This window comes from Rhinichthys klamathensis, unplaced genomic scaffold, assembly GCF_029890125.1.
Source record: "Rhinichthys klamathensis goyatoka isolate OS25496 unplaced genomic scaffold, OSU_Roscu_1.1 h1tg000298l_1, whole genome shotgun sequence".
Taxonomy (NCBI): domain Eukaryota; kingdom Metazoa; phylum Chordata; class Actinopteri; order Cypriniformes; family Leuciscidae; genus Rhinichthys; species Rhinichthys klamathensis.
Window position 1 is genome coordinate 1,268,142 of NW_026606817.1, and position 22,952 is coordinate 1,291,093.

The 22,952-nt window shown below is 44.0% G+C and overlaps 1 protein-coding gene and 1 pseudogene across 1 annotated transcript; both read left to right on the forward strand.

Moving 5' to 3' along the window:
* The first annotated feature begins 530 nt into the window (after positions 1-530).
* LOC130103820 (zona pellucida sperm-binding protein 3-like) lies at positions 531-3,070 on the forward strand. Its single transcript, XM_056270149.1, has 8 exons — positions 531-1,331; positions 1,754-1,872; positions 1,951-2,054; positions 2,142-2,319; positions 2,462-2,579; positions 2,663-2,745; positions 2,832-2,926; positions 3,000-3,070. The coding sequence occupies exons 1-8, from the start codon at positions 786-788 to the stop codon at positions 3,068-3,070; spliced, it is 1,314 nt and encodes a 437-aa protein (XP_056126124.1). The 5' UTR covers positions 531-785.
* Positions 3,071-16,125: 13,055 nt separating this feature from the next.
* On the forward strand, positions 16,126-22,701 carry LOC130103821 (zona pellucida sperm-binding protein 3-like; annotated as a pseudogene).
* The last annotated feature ends 251 nt before the right edge of the window (positions 22,702-22,952 follow it).

The following is a 22,952-nucleotide window of genomic DNA, read 5'->3' on the forward strand; positions in this document are numbered from 1 at the left end:
ACGTACATGTGCCTTTAAATCAAAATTTATAGGTGATAAAAGTCAACACTGGAATGCATACAACTGCGGTTCCGAGGTTTAAGAAACAAGCAAAGAAAGTAATGGAAAGTTCCACACTGTTTGGAAATGCTGGGGATTGAACCCAGGACCTAATACATGCAAAGCATGCACTCTACCACTGAGCTACATCCGCACATGGTGAGAAGTGTGTTCTGTTATTTACATACATGTGCCTTTAAATCAAAATTATTAGGTGATACTAGTCAACACTGGAATGCATACATATGCGGTTTCGAGGTTTAAGAAGTAAGCAAAGAAAGAAATGGAAAGTTCCAGATTGCTTGGACATGCTGGGGACTGAACCCAGGACCTCATACATGCAAAGCATGCGCTCTACCACTGAGCTACATCCCCTGATTTAGCAATTGTTTTTTTCTTGTTAAAATATTATTTTCTTAATGCACGATATTAATGTGAGATATGCCTTTGACTTAAAAGACCAACATTGTTTGGGGAAGCTGGGGATCAAAGACCGTAAATACTGTAGGTCATGTAAGTGGACAAGTGGTCAAGTACAAAGACGGCAAGTGTGGCTATTTGGACAGGCGCATAAAAAATGTGCAGAGTGGTGCTTCCCCAAGATGCATACACTCTACAGGTCCAGAGGAGAATCAAGAATGATCAATTAAGGTAAAAGGGGTGGGGCCACCTTAACTCAAAACTGTACAAAATGGCAAAGCCAAGCGCTGGTGTGTGTTGTGGTGTTTGTGTTAAAGTTTGTTAGGATGGGGTTCCTGAAAGTTGTCTTAGTGGTGGTTGTGATTGTTGCATTTGATCTGCCTGATGTCTTGGGAAGTTTGAGGTACAGTCATAGTCCAAGAAGTATGGGGCCAAAATCAGATCCAGCTTCCAGAAGTCCTGCCCTTTCTCCTCTAGGGCTCTGGGACCCTTTGCAAGTGGATTCTCAGTTTCAGAGTCCTTTGGGTTCCGACTCCAAAAGCCTTGCACAGGAGCCTTTTGGCCTTCAGGAGAAGCAACTGTTGCAGGGTCCAGTGAAGCCTTTGGATTGGAGGTATCCCATCGTTCCCGAGGTGCAGAGCGAGTTGGCGGTGGACTTTCAGTTGAGGCAACCCGTGACTCCCAGCAGCGTAGCGGTTCAATGTGGCGAGAACCGGGTTCTCGTAGAAGTCCAGCAGGACTTTTTCAGCAATGGTCAGTTGATCCAGTCAACTGGTCTGTCTTTAGGTGGATGTCCTGTTGTTGGTCAGGATCCTGGGTCAAGAGTGCTCATCTTTGAGTATGAATTACAGGACTGCAACAGTGTGCTGATGGTAAGAATTGATAAATCTTAATGGATTATTTGTTGTGGCAGAAAACATTTCAAGAAATGTCAGTTCACTTGGTTTTACAATGTCAGCTAAGACCAAGTTCTCTTTGAATGGGTAAATCCTGCATTTTCAAGCTACTTGCCTTAGCTACTTGCCTCAGCTACTTGCCTTAGCTTCTTGCCATAGCAGCAAAATGTGCATGTTCAATCCTAAGTGCATGCTTCCAAAACATTGACTATCACTGGCAACACCGGAGCTTCTGAGGGCAGCTGTGGTGATGTGAATAATTGACTAATTTGTGATCTTTCTCTTTAGGAATTCCACCATATTGCAAAGTGCACCTTCTCTTATAAATATGAGTGCATGGTCTTGGTGTATGTAAAGTCTGTGGGATGACCCTCTTGGTAACCACAATCTTTTTACAGATGAATGAGGCGGAGCTTGTCTATACCTTCTCTCTTACCTATACCCCTGAGGCGCTTGCAGGTACTCCGATTACCCGGGCCGATGGTGCAATTGTTGGTGTTCAATGCCATTATCAAAGGTACGGTATCTCTGTGACTTTCTGCACTTTCTCATGCAACTGGGAGACCATTTTAATGGGTACTTTCATGAAGCGCAGGCTCCAAAATGTAAGCAGTGATGCCTTGAGGCCAACATGGGTCCCTTATGCCTCAACAGAGGCTGGTGGAGAAGTCTTGCTGTTCTCCCTGAAGATCATGATGGGTTGGTACAGGTTTTCTTTCAATAAAATGTAACCTTTACCCTTGCTATTGTGGCTGTGCCTAAATGTTTTTTTTTGTGTGTCTGTAGATGATTGGTCCTATCAGAGGCCTTCATACTCCTATTTCCTGGGTGGTGTTATTAACATCGAGGCATCTGTGAAGCAGTACAATCATGTGCCTCTGCGTGTGTTTGTGGACCGTTGTGTGGCCACTCAAGCACCTGATGTGAACTCCCTTCCGAGATATTCCTTCATTGAGAATCATGGGTAAGATCATGGACCTTGATGTGGTAGGAGTGTTTAAGTTGCTTTTTGTAACCACTTTGTCACAGTCATGGGTAAGGTGTAGTTGCTTGACGCTCAACAGTTGACATTCATGAGTTGCTCTTTGTGATGGTTTTGTTGTCAGGTGCTTTGTGGATGCCAAAACTACAGCTTCCAGCTCCCGCTTCATGCCTCGGTCCCAGGTTGACAAGATCCAGTTCCAGCTGGAGGCGTTTATGTTCCAGGAGGGCAACAGTCCTTCTGTATGTACTATGAATATCATGAGTTAACTTGACTTCTCCTCCCATCTGCTTTGGTTTTGTGACTTGTCTGTCATCCCTTGCAGATCTACATAACATGTATTCTGAAGGCAACTATTGCTTCTGCGCCCAGTGACGCCCAGCGCAAATCCTGTTCCTTTGCCAATGGGTATGTGTTTAAAAAAATAAAATAAAAATTGTATGTGGCAAGATGACTTATCATGTTGAAGGCTCCATGTCTTTGTTTTGTTGCAGGTGGTTTGCTGCTGATGGAAACGACCAAGTTTGTGGTTGCTGTGACTCAACATGTGGTCCTGATGGTGAATTTGCTGCTGCTTCTCCCTACGGAGGTTGGTAGCTTTAGCTCTTTCTAAGGTTTCTTTTGATTCAAGTGCTTTAACTTGGCTTTTTTCTTCTCTTTAGGCATTCAGTGGGAAGGCAAGGCATCACTTGGTCCTGTAATGGTTCAAGGGCAAAAGAGAGGTTCTCAATAAAACTGACAAATCAATCCTTGATTGTATCTGACTTGTCATTTACCTGCATGTCTGATTTAACTGCTTTTGACTGCTAAAATTATGAACATTTCAAAGACTGCTGCTTCACAGCAGGGGCGTCACTAGGCCCTTTTTAGGGGGGCTTCAGCCCCCCTAAACTTCTGCCTAGCCCCCCTAAAAATGTGAGATTAATGTAGGCTACACAAATTCGTGTTCGCTTCAGTCTTGTTATAATCAGATTCAGCGCGTTCTTCATCTTCAATCCGCGGCGCCGACAGAGCACGTCAGAAACAGAGGACAGGGTGTGTGTTCATGTGTGTGTTCATCTGAGCCTCATTGGTCTGTCACTGCTCGTCAATGTCAGAATATTTGAGATGACCAATCAAATCAAAGTAGGCAGGCTTTATGTTCACAGACGCTGCTGAGCGCGAAATTTAACAGTGCGACTCGACGCGTACGGTCAAGTGCGAGATAAGATGTAAGTAGCTAAACTTAACGTTTCATTTTACTTTTTTTAGGTCATAAATGTTAAACGAATGACAAAAAATAATCAGGCAAACTAATATAGTTTTGTCTAATTTCGCCATTTTGAACTGAAAATAGGCCTATGTAACGTGACTCATGTAATGTAATAATTAGTTTACAAGAAACATTAACAAAGCCGTTTTCATCATGTTAGGCACAAGATTAATAATGAATGTGTAGCCTACATATTGAGGATATAATACAAATTGTAGCCTTTAGTAAATTAAAAAAGCTCAGCTTTAGGAGGGGAAGAGAAAGGGACGAAGAGACTGAGAAAGAAAGAGTGATGGAGATGAGAAGAGAGCAGGTATTGACAAATAATCTGCCCACTGACATGGTTTTAAAGCTGTTTCTTTTCCTTTTTTTGGTCTTCAAACGTCTTGAAATGCACATATCAGAGAAATAAAAAATTTGAACCCCCTACCAACCTCAAATTTAGGACCTCTGTGACTAAAGCCCTGTCTACGGCCCTGTATTAGGCATAAGATCAATAATAAATGTGTAGGCTACATATTGTGAATGCATTTAATAAACTAAATTACCTTTAGTAGCTTTAAGTAAATAAACGCGTCTGAGAAAATGATTCATAGGCAAAATCAACCTATCAGTTGACCCTATGTTTACTTTCTTCACTGACAGACAAAAATGAAAAGCCTATATCAGTCAAAGCTCAGCTTTAGGAGGGGAAGAGACAGGGCAAGATAAAAACAAAGAGAAAAAGAGTGTGATGCTGATGAGGAGAGAAAAATAATCAGCTACCCACTATCCAAGTTTTTTGGCCTTCAGAACATCTTAAAATGCACATATGTAAATCAGAGAAATCTAAATTTTCTCGGGGATACCCCGAACCCCCTTATTTGCCCTACCTCACATTTGGTACCACAGTTATTATAAAACTGTGCCTTTGCATCGTAATGAAAATGGTTAATAGTGATCTTTAGATCCTAAACTAAAGTGTTAATTTTTTTTTTTTTTTTTTTTTAAATCATATTGGGGGCTTAGCCCCCCTAAAATGAAAATCCTAGTGACGCCCCTGCTTCACAGTATCAATCAAAACAACTTAACAGTGTTTGTTTATTACTGGAAAAAGACATCCAAGTTTGTTAGAGCTGATCAGTGGTATGATGGGTCATTTAATTTGAATATCCCCAACTGAGCAAGCCAAAGGCAACAGAGGCAAGGAACCGAAAACTCCAAGTGACCCGATGGTGTCCTAAAACTCCATCAGATGACCCAATGGAGAAAAAAAAACCTTGGGGAGAACCCAGGCTTAGGGTTGGGTTTTATCTTATACCACTACCTACTCGGTATTTTTTTAAACAGCTCCGGTGCTTAAACCGTTCTTGAAACGGTATTTAAGAAAACGAAACCACACACACTTTATCAAAATAATACCCTTTTATTTACAGGGCCAAACTGGACACAATATTAACTTAAATCTTTAAACAATATAAATACAAAATAATAAAACCAATATAAAATAAAAATTCACATTTACATAATCTCAAATAAAACAATATTGTATCAAACAATGTAATAATACTGGAGATTAATAGAGATTACTAGCAGGCAGAGCTGCCAACTCTCTATCTCTGGTTAACCTATGTTCTCTCAATAGGGAACGAGACGCTGCCAAGCTCCTTGCGCTGCCGACCAGCTTCCTTTTTCGGCAAAGAAATCTGAGGAGCAGATGGCGTAATAATATGACGACGTAAGTGCGTCGAGGCGGCGCCTGCGCCATCAGCCAATGAATTGGCTTGATTCTATATGGATTCAGACTATCGGCACACCCAGAGGGCGTTCTGACGCGTAATTTTACACGTGAAATGCAGCCAAACCTTGCGAGCAAGAGTGCGCATGCGAGACAGAACAGACTGAGTGTGTGTGTGTGTGCCTAATTAAGTCAGGCACCGAAATTGTCGTTCTTATTCGGTCTGGTTACTACCGTTTACGTCGGAACCGGTTCCCTATTGGCACCGAGTTTCGGTACCCAACCCTACCCAGGCTCAGTCGGGGCCAGTTCTCCTCTGGCGTTTATGAAGTAGAGGCCGAATTTACAGTAACTGTAAGATAAATTTATATGAATTCCTGGCTAAATAGATGCGTCTTTAGTCTAGTTTTAAACTGGGAGAACGAGTCTGAGCAATGAACAATATCAGGAAGGCTATTCCAGAGCTTCGGAGCTAAATGTGAAAATATTAGGAAGCCATGATTGGCCAGGGCCAATGGAGGGAATTTGTCCAGGAGACCGGGGTTACATCCCTACTCTTTACGAGAAGTGCCATGGGATTTTTAATAACCACCGTGTCAGGACCTTGGTTTAACGTCTCATCCGAAGGACGGTGCTCTTAATCTGGCAAAAAAATAATTCCAAAAGAGCTCTGCAGGGAACATCTTATCCCATGAAGCACTGTGGGTGATGTAATTGAGTGTCTTTTAATATTATTTTCTTTTGTCTCTGCATATTTTGATCCTTATTTACTTATTCAACTTCCACTGAAGTTTGATCACGTTGACTTGAAGACTAATTGACTGCTGGTTCATTTGAAGTGCTTCAATGTGACATTTTTGTTCTACACACCTATAGTGCAAATTGATGCGGCACGTTCATTTGAGAAAATATAGGTTTCTATAAGAGAACTGTTTGGGGTGTGTGTAGTACGTTGTAGAACAGAATGTCAAAGTATCCTAGGAAAATCCTAAAGGAACCAGCAGCGACTTGTTTTCTGGGTTTTGGTGTCATACCTGCAACACTCTATAGACTGAACATATTTGCTTGCGCATAACGTAATTTTTCACAAATTCAGTTTTTTTTTGTGTACATGGAGACCATAATGGTATACTTTGAAAATCTTTTTTCAAAAGTTTGCTTTGGCCCGCAAAAAGCTGTTGTCATGTAAATGAACAATGCATAAGTTTTTATTTGAAAATGTGTCAGATAAGAGACAAAGTGCCTGTGCACAAATCCACACTTGATGTCTTGGCCACTTGACCACACGTCTGTTTGACAGGAAGTGCGTGCAGAAGACAGCCCCATGTCTTAAAAATACCAAAGCTCAGTGCCCTTAATGTCCACTAAACCCACACCATCTCGAATACCGCTTTGGAGTGGTATTCAAGGCTAAACGTATCCCATCATGCATCGTGTTTGGAAACTCGCATGCCCCTAAATCACGAGATGTTGAGGAAAACATGGTAATACTTTATTTTGATGGTCCCTTTTGAACATTCTGTTGACTGTAGATGTGTCCCAATTCGGAGGCTGCGTCCTCAGGAGGGGGCATTTGAAGGCCGATTGCGTCACAACGGCGCGGCGAAGGATGTCCCAATTCAAAGGCTGCACCATTTGAGGTCTGAATGCATCATCGCGGCGTGACAAGGTTGTCCCAAATCAAAGGCTGCACCATTTGAGGTCCGATTGCGTCATCGCGGTGCAACAAAGGCTACCCCGATTTAAAAGCGACTTCAAATGCGCCCTTCGTTTCCCCGTGAAATTAAGTATTATCAGTTCCATTTAATTTGTGCTGGATGTGTGGTAGAGCAAGTAAAGTTTATCCATGAGGATTTTGAAATGATCAGTTGCTCCAATTTCTTTCGTGTCCCTAACAGCTGTAATGATAGAAACTCGGAAGCAAGATGCAAGTAAAAACTCAGTATTTATTATAAAGCAATGATGAAGCAAGAAAGAGTCCAGTGGTAACAGGCTAGTGGCGCAGGGACTCCAATGGTCAGATGAATCCGGTGAGTGAGGTGACGGAGAGTGCTGAACAAACAAGACGAATCCAGATAACGACCACAGGAACACGAACAGGAACAACGAAGGCACGGGACTGGAACGCAGTGGGATCAACACAACCGGACATCACAAAACAACGATCTGACAATGGAGATGAGAAGTTGGTGAGATATATACACAGGAATGGATAGACTGCAGCTGGTGATGAGGTAATGAGTGATTGCTGAACGAGCGCTGATGAGCGGCCACGCCCCTCTGATCAGCGCACACACATACAACAGAGACACGAGACAAGAAGAAGACATAGGATTTACCAACCGTGACAGTACCCCCTTCCCTAGGAACGCCTCCTGGCGTTCCCAGACTCCCTTACCTGCCGATTGTAATCATCGATAAGGGAGTGATCCAGGATGTCTCTAGCCGGTACCCAACTTCTCTCCTCCGGACCGTAACCTTCCCAGTCCACCAAGTACTGGAATCCGCGCCCCCTCCGCCTCGAGTCCAGAACACGATTGACCGAATAAGTGGGTTCCCCGTCTACGAGACGCGGCGGGGGGGGAACCGGGACTGGCGGATTAATGCGAGCAAAAAAAACGGGCTTAATTTTAGATACATGAAAGACGGGATGAATTTTCCTGTACACTGGAGGAAGATTCAGGCGGACTGTCACCGGACTAATGATTTTGGTGACAGAAAACGGGCCAATGAATTTAGGTGCGAGCTTATTTGAAACGGAGCGGAGAGGAATGTCCTTGGTAGAAAGCCACACTTTAGAACCGACGACGTACACGGGAGGCCTCCGCCGGTGGCGATCGGCTTTGGCCTTGGTGCGCGCCCCCACTTGGAGTAGAGTCTCACGGGCTCTAGTCCAAGTGCGGTGACACCTCTGGACGAAGGCGTGGGCGGAGGGGACCGCGACTTCGGATTCCAGACTAGGAAAAATAGGTGGCTGGTAACCTACGCTACACTCAAATGGTGATAGGCCCGTGGATGACACTGGCAATGTGTTGTGGGCGTACTCCACCATAGACAGTTGCTGACTCCAAGAGAAAGGATTCTTGGACACTAAACATCGCAACGTTCGCTCCTAATCCTGGTTGGCTCGCTCAGTTTGACCATTGCTCTGGGGATGGAACCCAGAGGACAGACTGACAGTCGCCCCCAGAAGTTTACAAAACTCTCGCCAAAATTTGGACACAAATTGGGGTCCCCTGTCAGAAACCACGTCTGTCGGGAGGCCATGAATCCGAAAGACGTGATCAACGACAATCAACGCTGTCTCCTTGGCTGAAGGTAATTTGGGCAAGGGAATAAAGTGGGCAGCCTTCGAGAACCGGTCCACCACGGTCAAAACTACCGTGTGACCCTGGGAGGGTGGGAGGGCGGTGATAAAATCTAGTGCGATATGGGACCAGGGTCTCGAAGGTACCAGCAGCGGTTGGAGTAACCCATCTGGAGGTCGATTGGAAGTTTTACCCGTGGCACAAACTGAGCAGGCCAATACAAAATTGTGAACATCACGAGCCATGAGAGGCCACCAGAATCGTTGCTTGACTAAAAACATAGTACGATTAACTCCCGGATGACAAGCCACATTGGAACAGTGTCCCCACTGAATAACGCTGGACCGTAAACTCTCCGGCACAAACAACCGGTTCGGTGGGCAACGAGTCGGAGGCGTTACCCCTTCTAAGGCCTTCTTGACCTTCGATTCGACCTCCCATGTGAGTGTAGAGATAAATAGGGTCACTGGTAAAATGCACTCGGGAGTAGACGGGCGATCGGAACGGTCAAAAATGCGCGATAAAGAATCGGGTTTGATGTTTTTAGAACCCGGGCGGTACGAGAGAGTAAAGTCAAAACGTCCGAAAAAAAGAGCCCACCGAGCCTGCCTGGAATTAAGTCTTTTAGCCGTACGAATGTATTCCAAATTTTTGTGATCGGTCCAGACGATAAAAGGTACCCCCGACCCTTCTAACCAGTGGCGCCACTCCTCCAATGCTAGCTTGACCGCCAACAACTCTCTGTTGCCAATGTCATAATTGCTTTCGGCAGGGGATAAACGATGAGACAAAAACGCGCAAGGGTGCATCTTGTCGTCTGAAGGAGAGCGCTGGGATAACACTGCACCTACCCCCACCTCTGACGCATCGACCTCCACCACGAACTGACGTGATGGATCAGGGGTTATCAGGATGGGGGCTGAAACAAAGCAACCCTTCAGTTTGGCAAACGCAGCTTCTGCTGCGTCTGACCACCTGAACGTCGTTCTGGGGGAGGTCAAGGCGGTCAGAGGCGCGGCTAGTCGGCTGAAATTGCGAATAAAACGCCGGTAAAAATTGGCAAACCCCAGAAACCTCAGTAGGGCCTTACGGGAATCTGGACTTGGCCAATTTACCACAGCCTTAACTTTGTCAGGATCCATGCGCATTCCCTCAACCGAGATGATGTGACCTAGAAAAGGAACAGACTGTGCATGAAACACGCATTTCTCCGCCTTGACAAAAAGCCCATTCTCTAGCAACCTCTGAAGCACTTGTCGGACGTGTTGCACGTGTTCCTGGAGAGACGATGAAAAAATCAATATATCATCCAGGTAGACATATGAATTGATCGACCATGTCTCGCAAAACGTCATTGACAAGTGCTTGGAAGACCGCTGGGGAGTTGGAAAGGCCGAACGGCATAACCAAATATTCAAAGTGCCCCCTAGGGGTGTTAAAAGCGGTTTTCCACTCATCCCCCTCCCTGATGCGGACCAAATGATATGCATTTCTTAAATCCAATTTCGTGAAGATAGGTGCTCCTTGCAACCTCTCGAAGGCTGAAGACATCAACGGCAAAGGATAAGTATTCTTTACCGTGATGTTGTTCAACCCCCGGTAATCAATACAAGGTTGCAACGATCCATCTTTCTTCCCCACAAAAAAGAACCCCGCCCCCGCTGGAGAAGAGGAAGGGCGGATGAATCCCGTTGCTAGAGAATCAGAAATGTATTTCTCCATGACCTCTCTCTCTGGGACAGAGAGTGAATATAATTTGCCCTTAGGCGGAGACGTACCTGGCAATAACTCTATAGCACAGTCATAGGGACGGTGTGGAGGAAGAGAATCAGCCCGAGACTTACTGAACACCTCCTTCAGGTCCCGATACTCCGTGGGCACGTTAGATAAATCCACTGTCTCCTCCTGCAACACATGAACAGAAACAGACGGACAGGCAGACACAAGACAGGACTTATGACAAAAACTGCTCCACGCCACTACTGATTTGAGCTGCCAGTCTATTTTGGGGTTGTGATGAGTGAGCCATGGGTGGCCAAGAACAATGGGTGCAAGCGGAGTGTCCAGGATATAAAAGGAGATGGTTTCTGAGTGGTTGCCTGACGTGATGAGGGTGATTTCTTCAGTGACCAGAGATATAGTGGGGAGTTCTTGGCCATTGAGGGCGTGTACTGCAATCTGATGGGTGAGGGGTTTGAGGGGAACTTGGTGGTTGAGTGCAAAGGTGTGGTCCATGAAGTTACCTTCAGCGCCCGAGTCCAGAAGTGCGTGACAGTCGTGACGGTGGTTGGACCATCGGAGTCTAACCGGAAGGAGAGTCGATGTTGATGAGGTCTTCTCGGCGGAGATCCCACCCGACAGTAGCCTCATACTTACTGTCGGGCTGGGCCTTTTAAAGGACAGTTGTAGGCGAAGTGTCCAGCTCCTCCACAGTACATGCAGATGCCCTGGGATCTCCGCCTTTCCTTCTCCTCCCGGGAAAGCCGGGCTCGACCCACCTGCATGGGCTCGGGATCGTAGACGGGGCTGACCGCGTCCCCGCCTCCAGAACGTTGGCCTTCAAATCCTCCCGAAGGGCGGTTGAGCTGTGCTCGCTGTTCCACTCTGGACAGCCGTGCGTCCACTCTAAGCGCCAAAGCGATTAGGTCGTTGAGCTTGGTGGGAAGGTCCATGGCGTATATCTCCTTCTGGACGCGGTCAGCCAGCCCATGCAGGAACATGTCCCACTGCGCCTCCTCGTTCCATTGGCTCTCCGCCGCCAGGGTCCGGAACTCGATAGAAAAATCCGCTACGGATCTCCTTCCTTGACGCAGGTCGGCTAACACTCTGGCTGCTTCTCTACCGGCCACAGCGCGGTCAAAGACTCGTTTCATTTCGGCGGAGAGCGCTTGGAACGAGGCGCAGCATTAGTCCTGGTTCTCCCACACCGCCGTTCCCCATAGTGCCGCTCTCCCAGTCAGTAACGTCAAGACAAAAGCGACCTTGGTTCGTTCCTCACGGAAGGTTCGGGGCTGGAGAGAAAAATGCATTGAGCATCGTGTTAAGAAGGCTCGACAAAAGTTAGGTTCACCTGAATACGGCTCCGGAGCCGGTAGACGGGGCTCCGACTGGGAGGGGTCCGCTGGTGGTGGTTGGGGAATCGGCGGTGCAGGCGGCGCAGTGGGAGCTCGCAGAAGTTGGATTTGCTGGGTGAGCCCGGACACCTGCGCCACTAAAGCCTGAACAGCGCGAGCTGTGTCGTTGAGGTTCCTTTCTTGGTTATTCATCCGAAGTCTGCTGTTGTTCAGAAAGTCTTCCAGACTTTCTGACGGGTTACTCGCTGCTTCCATTTGGGTCAGATCGTTCTGTAATGATAGAAACTCGGAAGCAAGATGCAAGTAAAAACTCAGTATTTATTATAAAGCAATGATGAAGCAAGAAAGAGTCCAGTGGTAACAGGCTAGTGGCGCAGGGACTCCAATGGTCAGATGAATCCGGTGAGTGAGGTGACGGAGAGTGCTGAACAAACAAGACGAATCCAGATAACGACCACAGGAACAACGAAGGCACGGGACTGGAACGCAGAGGGATCAACACAACCGGACATCACAAAACAACGATCTGACAATGGAGATGAGAAGTTGGTGAGATATATACACAGGAATGGATAGACTGCAGCTGGTGATGAGGTAATGAGTGATTGCTGAACGAGCGCTGATGAGCGGCCACGCCCCTCTGATCAGCGCACACACATACAACAACAGAGACACGAGACAAGAAGAAGACATAGGATTTACCAACCGTGACAACAGCAAGCTCAAGTCTATGAGCCGTACAATGCCAACCAGTGACACCAGGGAACAGGGCCTGCATTTTTTAACTACTTTCCCATTTTAACGTCCAAACATCAGAGCTCCATCAGTTGTTTGGAGAGGAATTTCTTCGTAAAGAAACAATTCCCTCAACACTTAAAGTCCCCTTGTGGTGAAAATCAAGCTTTTAATGTTGTTTATATGTCTATGTGGTGTTTTTAATATGCTTTAAGACTAACCATGTGTAAGTTCATAAGTCGACAGCATTGCTGAGTATTTTCTGCTTAAAACTGCAGTGAACCAAAGACAGTCTCAAAAACACGGTTTGAAATCGCTGGTGTTTCTGACGACACAAACTACCAGGTAACAGATCAGGTCAATGTGTGATCATCAACGAGTGGATCTGTGAGCTGCTGTGAGTGAGTGGAGTCGGGGCTCATTTGCATATTGATAGAGCCGCATATTTTAAATGAAGCAAAGGTGTCGTGTTACATTCAAGCTATTTTAAAAAACCCTGGGGTCGGCGGTAGCGCCAGCGATACCAGCTCGCTTTTTTCTTATCAGTGCAAAAGAGACTCAAAATACTCTGTTGATTTGGATCTTACATATAAGTGTTATACATCATTCAAAACGTCATTCTTTTTTTTGTGTACATTCATAATAAAAACAAAATGTTGTGTTTTTCGTAAAATAGAGAAAATAAACATGATGCGCGTTCTGCCGTCTCTCTCAATGTGAAGTTCATTCTGAAATGCGACATGAAATTAACTGTAACTCAGCAAATGTTTGTCACACAGACTTGAGACATATGCCTTTACAAAGCTTGAAGTCTCTTTTTTCAATTGGTGTAAATTATATCAAAAACAAATATTCTCTGTTTAAGTAATCCGTATGAAAGAAACGACATGTACAGTTTCTTCAGTTCGAGCTCATTAGCTCTAATGTGACCACACCCATGCGTGCACGAGCGATTGACATGGAAATTGTCCATGTGAAGGAACGCAGAACTGTAAACGCCCCATACCCTCAAAACAAAGAATCAGAGACTTCAGTAACGTACTCCTCTTCTTTTCATCGATTTTGGAAGACAAGTGTTTGTGCTGTGCTGTGCTGTTGACCTTGGATTTACCTCAGAAGAATTAGAAGAACGCGATTTGAAGATGAGAAGATTTTTAAGGTAAGACATGTCCACTCATAATAGTAAGCATGTTATTGTTATATAAACTTTACATTGTAGCAACTAGTCAAACTGGTACCAATGTACGTTATGAAATGAGATTGGAGTAAAAACATGAAGCCTAATGCAAAATTTATATACATGTACACGAGGATGTTTTTATGTTTGATAATAAAACACAGCATGATATAAAAGTAGGCTATATGAGTGTTTACTCTAATATGGTGAATATTAGAATGTTTAGACCCATGTTTGCTGTTAAATACTGTGTTTGTGGATATCTGCGCAAACGTAGATATGTATAATGTGGTGACAATAATGTTTCATAATTTGGAGCGACTCCATCGCTTCAGTAAATGTTCTCTGCATGGACTGTGAGTTTGAGTCACTCGCGCTGTGCGTTTGAAAAGCAAAACGCGCCAAGCTTTAGGCTTCATGTTTTTACTCCAATCTCATTTCATAACGTCATAACGAATGGAAACATTTGAAGTAACATATGATAATCCATATATTTTTCTCTAGTGTAGTGTTACTGAAGTGTTCATTTTTAACGATTTATAGGCTGCCTGCTATAGGCTATTATTATTTTACGCAGCCCTACTCATGTATATATATATATATATATATATATATATATATATATATGTGAGTATTTTGTACATTTTAAATCGCAATTTTAACCAGAAAAATCTAAAATCTATTCCCAAAATCGTGCAGCATATAGTTTATCTTGATATCAAAATGTTCACAGGTTTTTTTTTTTTTTTTTTTTTTTTTTTTCTTCACAGGGACTATATGCCCCTGATTAGTCCTGCTGGCTTAAAAGTTCATTTGAGTCTCTGTACATGATCGTGGTAAAATGAAAATTCAAACACCTTGGAAATGACAGGTATGTACTATGTTTCAGGAATGGCACAAAGTTATGTGACTGTTCTCTCTTTAGATCAGAGTGTTCAATAATGAGCTTTTTTGTCTTTTGTTGTGTATCTTTGCATTATGTTGTGTTGTAAATAAATCCAAACAATCAAAAAGCCATTCTTTTTTAAATCTCTCCTCATTCTTTGTGCAAGGTTCCTCATAATAATAGGGCCTGATAGCACCTGATAGGGCCGTTATGGGAGGGTCTTTGTCTTTCTCAGGTGTGATACACATCAATATTCATGATGATTCACGCCCTACTTGCATAAAGCTTTCTTACACAAACCATGTTTTATAAATTTTAAATCAATATATTGTTTTATCTGAATGAGTACACAAGATGATTTTCACATAGTTTTGAAGCAAATATTCTTGGCTACGTGATACAATTTTCAAAAGTCTTGTGAAGAAATAATCAGTATGGGTTTCATGACCTTATTTCAGTGACAATTTTTTTTCTTATACAAACCACGCATAAACGTCATTATCTCAAAACTACAAACTTTTACATACATGCTGCTGACATATTATTGTAGCAGTTTGTGCTGAATACAGTGTAATCAGACTTTAGCCATGAAAATCTCACAAGTAACAGAAATAAGCACAAATGTCAGAGCATGTCAGAACACCTCCAGGGCCCAGAAAACACATCAGACCCCAGAGGGTTAAGGCATGAAGAATATTTTTTTTCAAGGAAAAAACTTTTAAATATATAATTTTGATGATCAAAGATGAGTTTTAAGGGATAAAATGATTAACTACATGGGGACTTTAAATCATCCTGTTCCACTAGATACACAAGTATATCAGCAGGCATGTTCATCCCTGGGTCTCAATGTCCATACTATCCATCCTAAACAGTATGTGAGATTAAGAAAGTAGTGGAAAGTTCCACATTGCTTGGAGATGCTGGGGACTGAGCCCTGGACCTCATAATGCACACAATGTATAGGTGTATATGTGACTTATGCGTATATGTGATATATGCCTTTGACTCAAAAGACCAACATTGCTTGGAGATGCTGGGGATTGAACCCAGGAGCTCATACATGCAAAGCATGCGCTCTACCACTGAGCTACAACCCTTCCTTGTGCTAAGTGTGTTCTGTTATTTACGTACATGTGCCTTTAAATCAAAATTTATAGGTGATAAAGGTCAACACTGGAGTGCATACAACTGCGGTTCCGAGGTTTAATTAAACAAGCAAAGAAAGTAATGGAAAGTTCCACATTGCTTGGACATGCTGGGGACTGAACCCAGGACCTCATACATGCAAAGCATGCGCTCTACCACTGAGCTACATCCCCTGATTTAGCAAATGTTTTTTTCTTGTTAAAATATTATTTTCTTTTTGCACGAAACATGATAATAATGTGAGATATGCCTTTGACTTAAAAGTCCAACATTGCTTGGAGAAGCTGGGGATCAAAGACCGTAAATACTGCTGGTCATGTAAGTGGACAAGTGGTCAAGTACAAAGACGGCAAGTGTGGCTATTTGGACAGGCGCATAAAAAATGTGCAGAGTGGTGCTTCCCCAAGATGCATACACTCTACAGGTCCAGAGGAGAATCAAGAATGATCAATTAAGGTAAAAGGGGTGGGGCCACCTTAACTCAAAACTGTACAAAATGGCAAAGCCAAGCGCTGGTGTGTGTTGTGGTGTTTGTGTTAAAGTTTGTTAGGATGGGGTTCCTGAAAGTTGTCTTAGTGGTGGTTGTGATTGTTGCATTTGATCTGCCTGATGTCTTGGGAAGTTTGAGGTACAGTCATAGTCCAAGAAGCATGGGGCCAAAATTAGATCCAGCTTCCAGAAGTCCTGCCCTTTCTCCTCTAGGGCTCTGGAACCCTTTGCAAGTGGCTTCTCAGTTTCAGAGTCCTTTGGGTTCCGACTCCAAAAGCCTTGCACAGGAGCCTTTTGGCCTTCAGGAGAAGCAGCTGTTGCAGGGTCCAGTGAAGCCTTTGGATTGGAGGTATCCCATCGTTCCTGAGGTGCAGAGCGAGTTGGCGGTGGACTTTCAGTTGAGGCAACCCGTGACTCCCAGCAGCGTAGCGGTTCAATGTGGCGAGAACCGGGTTCTCGTAGAGGTCCAGCAGGACTTTTTCAGCAATGGTCAGTTGATCCAGCCAACTGGTCTGTCTTTAGGTGGATGTCCTGTTGTTGGTCAGGATCCTGGGTCAAGAGTGCTCATCTTTGAGTATGAATTACAGGACTGCAACAGTGTGCTGATGGTAAGAATTAATAAATCTTAATTGGTTATTTGTTGTGGCAGAGGACATTTCAAGGAATGTCAATTCACTTGGTTTTACAATGCCAGCTAAGACCAAGTTCTATGTCTTTGAATGGGTAAATCCTAAATTTTTAAGCTACTTGCCTTTAAATAACCCTTCAAACCAACATCTGATGTAAACTATCCCATAAATATGAAAGGAGCTTAAGAAACAATAACAATAAATCTTGTACACTTAATAGTGTTTACCCTGTATCAGCAAAATGTGCATGTTCAATCCTAAGTGCATGCTTCCAAAACATTGACTGTCTCTGGCAACACCGGAGCTTCTGAGGGCAGCTGTGGTGACGTGAATAATTGACTAATTTGTGATTTTTCTCTTTAGGAATTCCACCATATTGCACAGTGCACCTTCTCTTAGAAATATGAGTGCATGGTCTTGGTGTATGTAAAGTCTGTGGGATGACCCTCTTGGTAACCACAATCTTTTTACAGATGAATGAGGATGAGCTTGTCTACACCTTCTCTCTTACCTACACCCCTGAGGCGCTTGCAGGTACTCCGATTACCCGGGCCGATGGTGCAATTGTTGGTGTTCAATGCCATTATCAAAGGTACGGTATCTCTGTGACTTTCTGCACTTTCTCATGCAACTGGGAGACCATTTTAATGGGTACTTTCATGAACCGCAGGCTCCAAAATGTAAGCAGTGATGCCTTGAGGCCAACATGGGTCCCTTATGCCTCAACAGAGGCTGGTGGAGAAGTCTTGCTGTTCTCCCTGAAGATCATGATGGGTTGGTACAGGTTCTTTCAATAAAATGTAACTATTGCTACTGCTATTGTGGCTGTGCCTAAAATGTTTTTTTTTTTGTGTGTCTGTAGATGATTGGTCCTATCAGAGGCCTTCATACTCCTATTTCCTGGGTGGTGTTATTAACATCGAGGCATCTGTGAAGCAGTACAATCATGTGCCTCTGCGTGTGTTTGTGGACCGCTGTGTTGCCACTCAAGCACCTGATGTGAACTCCCTTCCGAGATATTCCTTCATTGAGAATCATGGGTAAGGTCGTGGATCTTGATGTGGTAGGACTGTTTAAGTTGCTTTTTGTAACCGTCATGGGTAAGGTGTAGTTGCTTGACGCTCAACAGTTGACATTCATGAGTTGCTCTTTGTGATGGTTTTGTCGTCAGGTGCTTTGTGGATGCCAAAACTACAGCTTCCAGCTCCCGCTTCATGCCTCGGTCCCAGGTTGACAAGATCCAGTTCCAGCTGGAGGCGTTTATGTTCCAGGAGGGCAACAGTCCTTCTGTATGTACTATGAATATCATGAGTTAATTTGACTTCTCCTCCCATCTGCCTTGGTTTTGTGACTTGTCTGTCATCACTTGCAGATCTACATAACATGTATTCTGAAGGCAACTATTGCTTCTGCGCCCAGTGACGCCCAGCGCAAATCCTGTTCCTTTGCCAATGGGTATGTGTTTAAAAAAATAAATAAAAATTGTATGTGGTAAGATGACTTTTATCATGTTGAAGGCTCCATGTCTTTGTTTGTTGCAGGTGGTTTGCTGCTGATGGAAACGACCAAGTTTGTGGTTGCTGTGACTCAACATGTGGTCCAGATGGTGAATTTGCTGCTGCTTCTCCCTACGGAGGTTGGTAGCTTTAGCTCTTTCTAAGGTTTCTTTTGATTCAAGTGCTTTAACTTGGCTTTTTTCTTCTCTCTAGGCATTCAGTGGGAAGGCAAGGCATCACTTGGTCCTGTAATGGTTCAAGGGCAAAAGAGAGGTTCTCAATAAAACTGACAAATCAATCCTTGATTGTATCTGACTTGTCATTTACCTGCATGTCTGATTTAACTGCTTTTGACTGCTAAAATTATGAAGATTTCAAAGACTGCTGCTTCACAGTATCAATCAAAACAACTTAACAGTGTTTGTTTATTACTGGAAAAAGACATCCAAGTTTGTTAGAGCTGATCAGTGGTATGATGGGTCATTTAATTTGAATATCCCCAACTGAGCAAGCCAAAGGCAACAGAGGCAAGGAACCGAAAACTCCAAGTGACCCGATGGTGTCCTAAAACTCCATCAGATGACCCAATGGAGAAAAAAAACCTTGGGGAGAACCCAGGCTTAGGGTTGGGTTTTATCTGATACCACTACCTACTCGGTATTTTTTTAAACGGTTCCGGTGCTTAAACCGTTCTTGAAACGGTATTTAAGAAAACGAAACCGCACACACTTTATCAAAATAATACCCTTTTATTTACAGGGCCAAACTGGACACAATATTAACTTAAATCTTTAAACAATATAAATACAAAATAATAAAACCAATATAAAATAAAAATTTACATAATATCAAATAAAACAATATTGTATCAAACAATGTAATACTGGAGATTAATAGAGATTACTAGCAGGCAGAGCTGCCAACTCTCACGCATTGACCCTTTTCACACGCTCTCACACACGCCACACATCCATTTTCTCACGCAGAGAAAAATCGCGGACAAAGAGGACACTGACACCGACAGACAAGGTTACTTTTGATATGGAACAAATCCACAGCTGTCAGATTCTGAGATTCACACAATGAATAACGTTTTGGCTCTTTGAAATGTGACAGATCGCTGTAGCGCGTCAGTTCAAACGCCACGTGATACAGTAGCCTACAAATACAAATCCACTGCTTCTTAGCTATGCAGCGTTGAGTGAACCTATAAAAGAGAACATCTCTGGTTACTGGTGTAACCTATGTTCTCTCAATAGGGAACGAGACGCTGCCAAGCTCCTTGCGCTGCCAACCAGCTTCCTTTTTCGGCAAAGAAATCTGAGGAGCAGATGGCACGCGCGCGCCAACATAATATGACGACGTAAGTGCGTCGAGGCGGCGCCCGCGCCATCAGCCAATGTATTGGCTTGATTCTATATGGATTCAGACTATCGGCACACCCAGAGGGCGTTCTGACGCATAATTTTACACGTGAAATGCAGCCAAACCTTGCGAGCAAGAGCATGCATGCGAGACAGAACAGACTGTGTGTGTGTGTGCCTAATTAAGTCAGGCACCGAAATTGTCGTTCTTATTCGGTCTGGTTACTACCGTTTACGTCGGAACCGGTTCCCTATTGGCACCGAGTTTCGGTACCCAACCCTACCCAGGCTCAGTCGGGGCCAGTTCTCCTCTGGCGTTTATGAAGTAGAGGCCGAATTTACAGTAACTGTAAGATAAATTTATATGAATTCCTGGCTAAATAGATGCGTCTTTAGTCTAGTTTTAAACTGGGAGAACGAGTCTGAGCAATGAACAATATCAGGAAGGCTATTCCAGAGCTTCGGAGCTAAATGTGAAAATATTAGGAAGCCATGATTGGCCAGGGCCAATGGAGGGAATTTGTCCAGGAGACCGGGGTTACATCCCTACTCTTTACGAGAAGTGCCATGGGATTTTTAATAACCACCGTGTCAGGACCATGGTTTAACGTCTCATCCGAAGGACGGTGCTCTTAATCTGGCAAAAAAATAATTCCAAAAGAGCTCTGCAGGGAACATCTTATCCCATGAAGCACTGTGGGTGATGTAATTGAGTGTCTTGTAATATTATTTTCTTTTGTCTCTGCATATTTTGATCCTTATTTACTTATTCAACTTCCACTGAAGTTTGATCACGTTGATCTGTAGAAGACTAATTGACTGCTGGTTCATTTGAAGTGCTTCAATGTGACATTTTTGTTCTACACACCTATAGTGCAAATTGATGCGGCACGTTCATTTTAGAAAATATAGGTTTGTATAAGAGAACTGTTTGGTATGTGTGCAGTATGTTGTAGAACAGAATGTCAAAGTATCTTAGGAAAATCCTAAAGGAACCAGCAGCGACTTGTTTTCTGGGTTCTGGTGTCATACCTGCAACACTCTATAGACTGAACATATTTGCTTGCGCATAACGTAATTTTTCACAAATTCAGTTTTTTTTTGTGTACATGGAGACCATAATGGTATACTTTGAAAATATTTTTTCAAAAGTTTGCTTTGGCCCGCAAAAAGCTGTTGTCATGTAAATGAACAATGCATAAGTTTTTATTTGAAAATTGTGTAATGTAAATACCCCCTCAATGTGTCAGATAAGAGACAAAGTGCCTGTGCACAAATCCACACTTGATGTCTTGGCCACTTGACCACACGTCTGTTTGACAGGAAGTGTGTGCGGAAGACAGCCCCATGTCTTAAAAATACCAAAGCTCAGTGCCCTTAATGTCCACTAAACCCACACCATCTCGAATACCGCTTTGGAGTGGTATTCAAGGCTAAACGTATCCCATCATGCATCGTGTTTGGAAACTCGCATGCCCCTAAATCACGAGATGTTGAGGAAAACATGGTAATACTTTATTTTGATGGTCCCTTTTGAACATTCTGTTGACTGTAGATGTGTCCCAATTCGGAGGCTGCGTCCTCAGGAGGGGGCATTTGAAGGCCGATTGCGTCACAACGGCGCGGCGAAGGTTGTCCCAATTCAAAGGCTGCACCATTTGAGGTCCGAATGCATCATCGCGGCGTGACAAGGTTGTCCCAAATCAAAGGCTGCACCATTTGAGGTCCGATTGCGTCATCGCGGTGCGACAAAGGCTACCCCAATTCAAAAGCGACTTCAAATGCGCCCTTCGTTTCCCCGTGAAATTAAGTATTATCAGTTCCATTTAATTTGTGCTGGATGTGTGGTAGAGCAAGTAAAGTTTATCCATGGGGATTTTGAAATGATCAGTTGCTCCAATTTCTTTAGTGTCCCTAACAGCAAGCTCAAGTCTATGAGCCGTACAATGCCAACCAGTGACACCAGGGAACACGGCCTGCATTTTTGAACTACTTCCCCATTTTAACGTCCAAACATCAGAGCTCCATCAGTTGTTTGGAGAGGAATTTCTTCGTAAAGAAACAATTCCCTCAACACTTAAAGTCCCCTTGTGGTGAAAATCAAGCTTTTAATGTTGTTTATATGTCTATGTGGTGTTTTTAATATGCTTTAAGACTAACCATGTGTAAGTTCATAAGTCGACAGCATTACTGAGTATTTTCTCTTTAAATCTGCAGTGAACCAAAGACAGTCTCAAAAACACGGTTTGAAATCGCTGGTGTTTCTGACAACACAAACTACCAGGTAACAGATTAGGTCAATGTGTGATCATCAACGAGTGGATCTGTGAGCTGCTGTGAGTGAGTGGAGTCGGGGCTCATTTGCATATTGATAGAACCGCGTATTTTAAATGAAGCAAGGGTTTCGTGTTACATTCAAGCTATTTTAAAAAACCCTGGGGTCGGCGGTAGCGCCAGCGATACCAGCTCGCTTTTTTCTTATCAGTGCAAAAGAGACTCAAAATACTCTGTTGATTTGGATCTTACATATAAGTGTTATACATCATTCAAAACGTCATTCTTTTATTTGTGTACATTCATAATAAAAACAAAATGTTGTGTCACAGGTCGGGGGGGCCAAGCCAGACTGCGCCCACCCCTCAACCCCAGGACCACCTCGAGGAGCGTACCAGAGACCAGGCAGACAAGAAGAATTTCTAAAAGTAATAAACTTTATTGAATAAAAGCAAGAATTAAAAGTCTTAATGCGGGCTTCGTCTCTCTTTCCAGGGAGGAGGAGGCCGAGGGGTTCACTGCGAGGGCCCGGGTTACTGGCAGCCACAGAGGAGGAAGGAGTCGAACGCCCGTCCGGCGTGCAGGTAAGTAACGTGGTAAGTAGACTCTTTTTGGCGTAATACAGGCGGGCAGCGACCCGGGCAGACCAGGGCCGGGGCCACGGGCCAGGAGGGGACTCTCTCCACAGGACAGGTGGGTAGCAGGTAAGTTTTTCCCAAGCGTCAGCTATTCGGTAGATGACCGGCACAGGGGGCGATGGAGTCCAGGAGGGGGACTCGCTGCCGGCCAGGACCTCACTAAGCAGCAGGTGTGAGGTCCTCCGGGTGCCTTTCCGCCCTTGACGGCTCCAGCCAGAGACAAGGGTCCCCTCTAATCCAAGATAGAGACAATTTTGCAGGTTCAATTCTATTTCGGTGAAGTAAGGACTTATGGCTGGAGCGGGTGGTTCTGAACAAGCAGCGTTGCTGCTGAGGTGTGTCTCTCCTCTGAACAGGCAGCACACAAGAAGGCCGAGGCAGACGAATCTTCTATTTAAATAGACAAAGCCTTTGATACAAGAACGAA

Excerpts from the sequence above, each read along its gene's own strand:
- LOC130103820 (XM_056270149.1), top strand. The coding sequence starts at position 786 with ATGGGGTTCCTGAAAGTTGTCTTAGTGGTGGTTGTGATTGTTGCATTT. Across the intron at positions 2,580-2,662 it reads AGGAGGGCAACAGTCCTTCT|ATCTACATAACATGTATTCT; the intron begins GTATGTACTATG and ends CATCCCTTGCAG. Across the intron at positions 2,746-2,831 it reads TCCTGTTCCTTTGCCAATGG|GTGGTTTGCTGCTGATGGAA; the intron begins GTATGTGTTTAA and ends GTTTTGTTGCAG.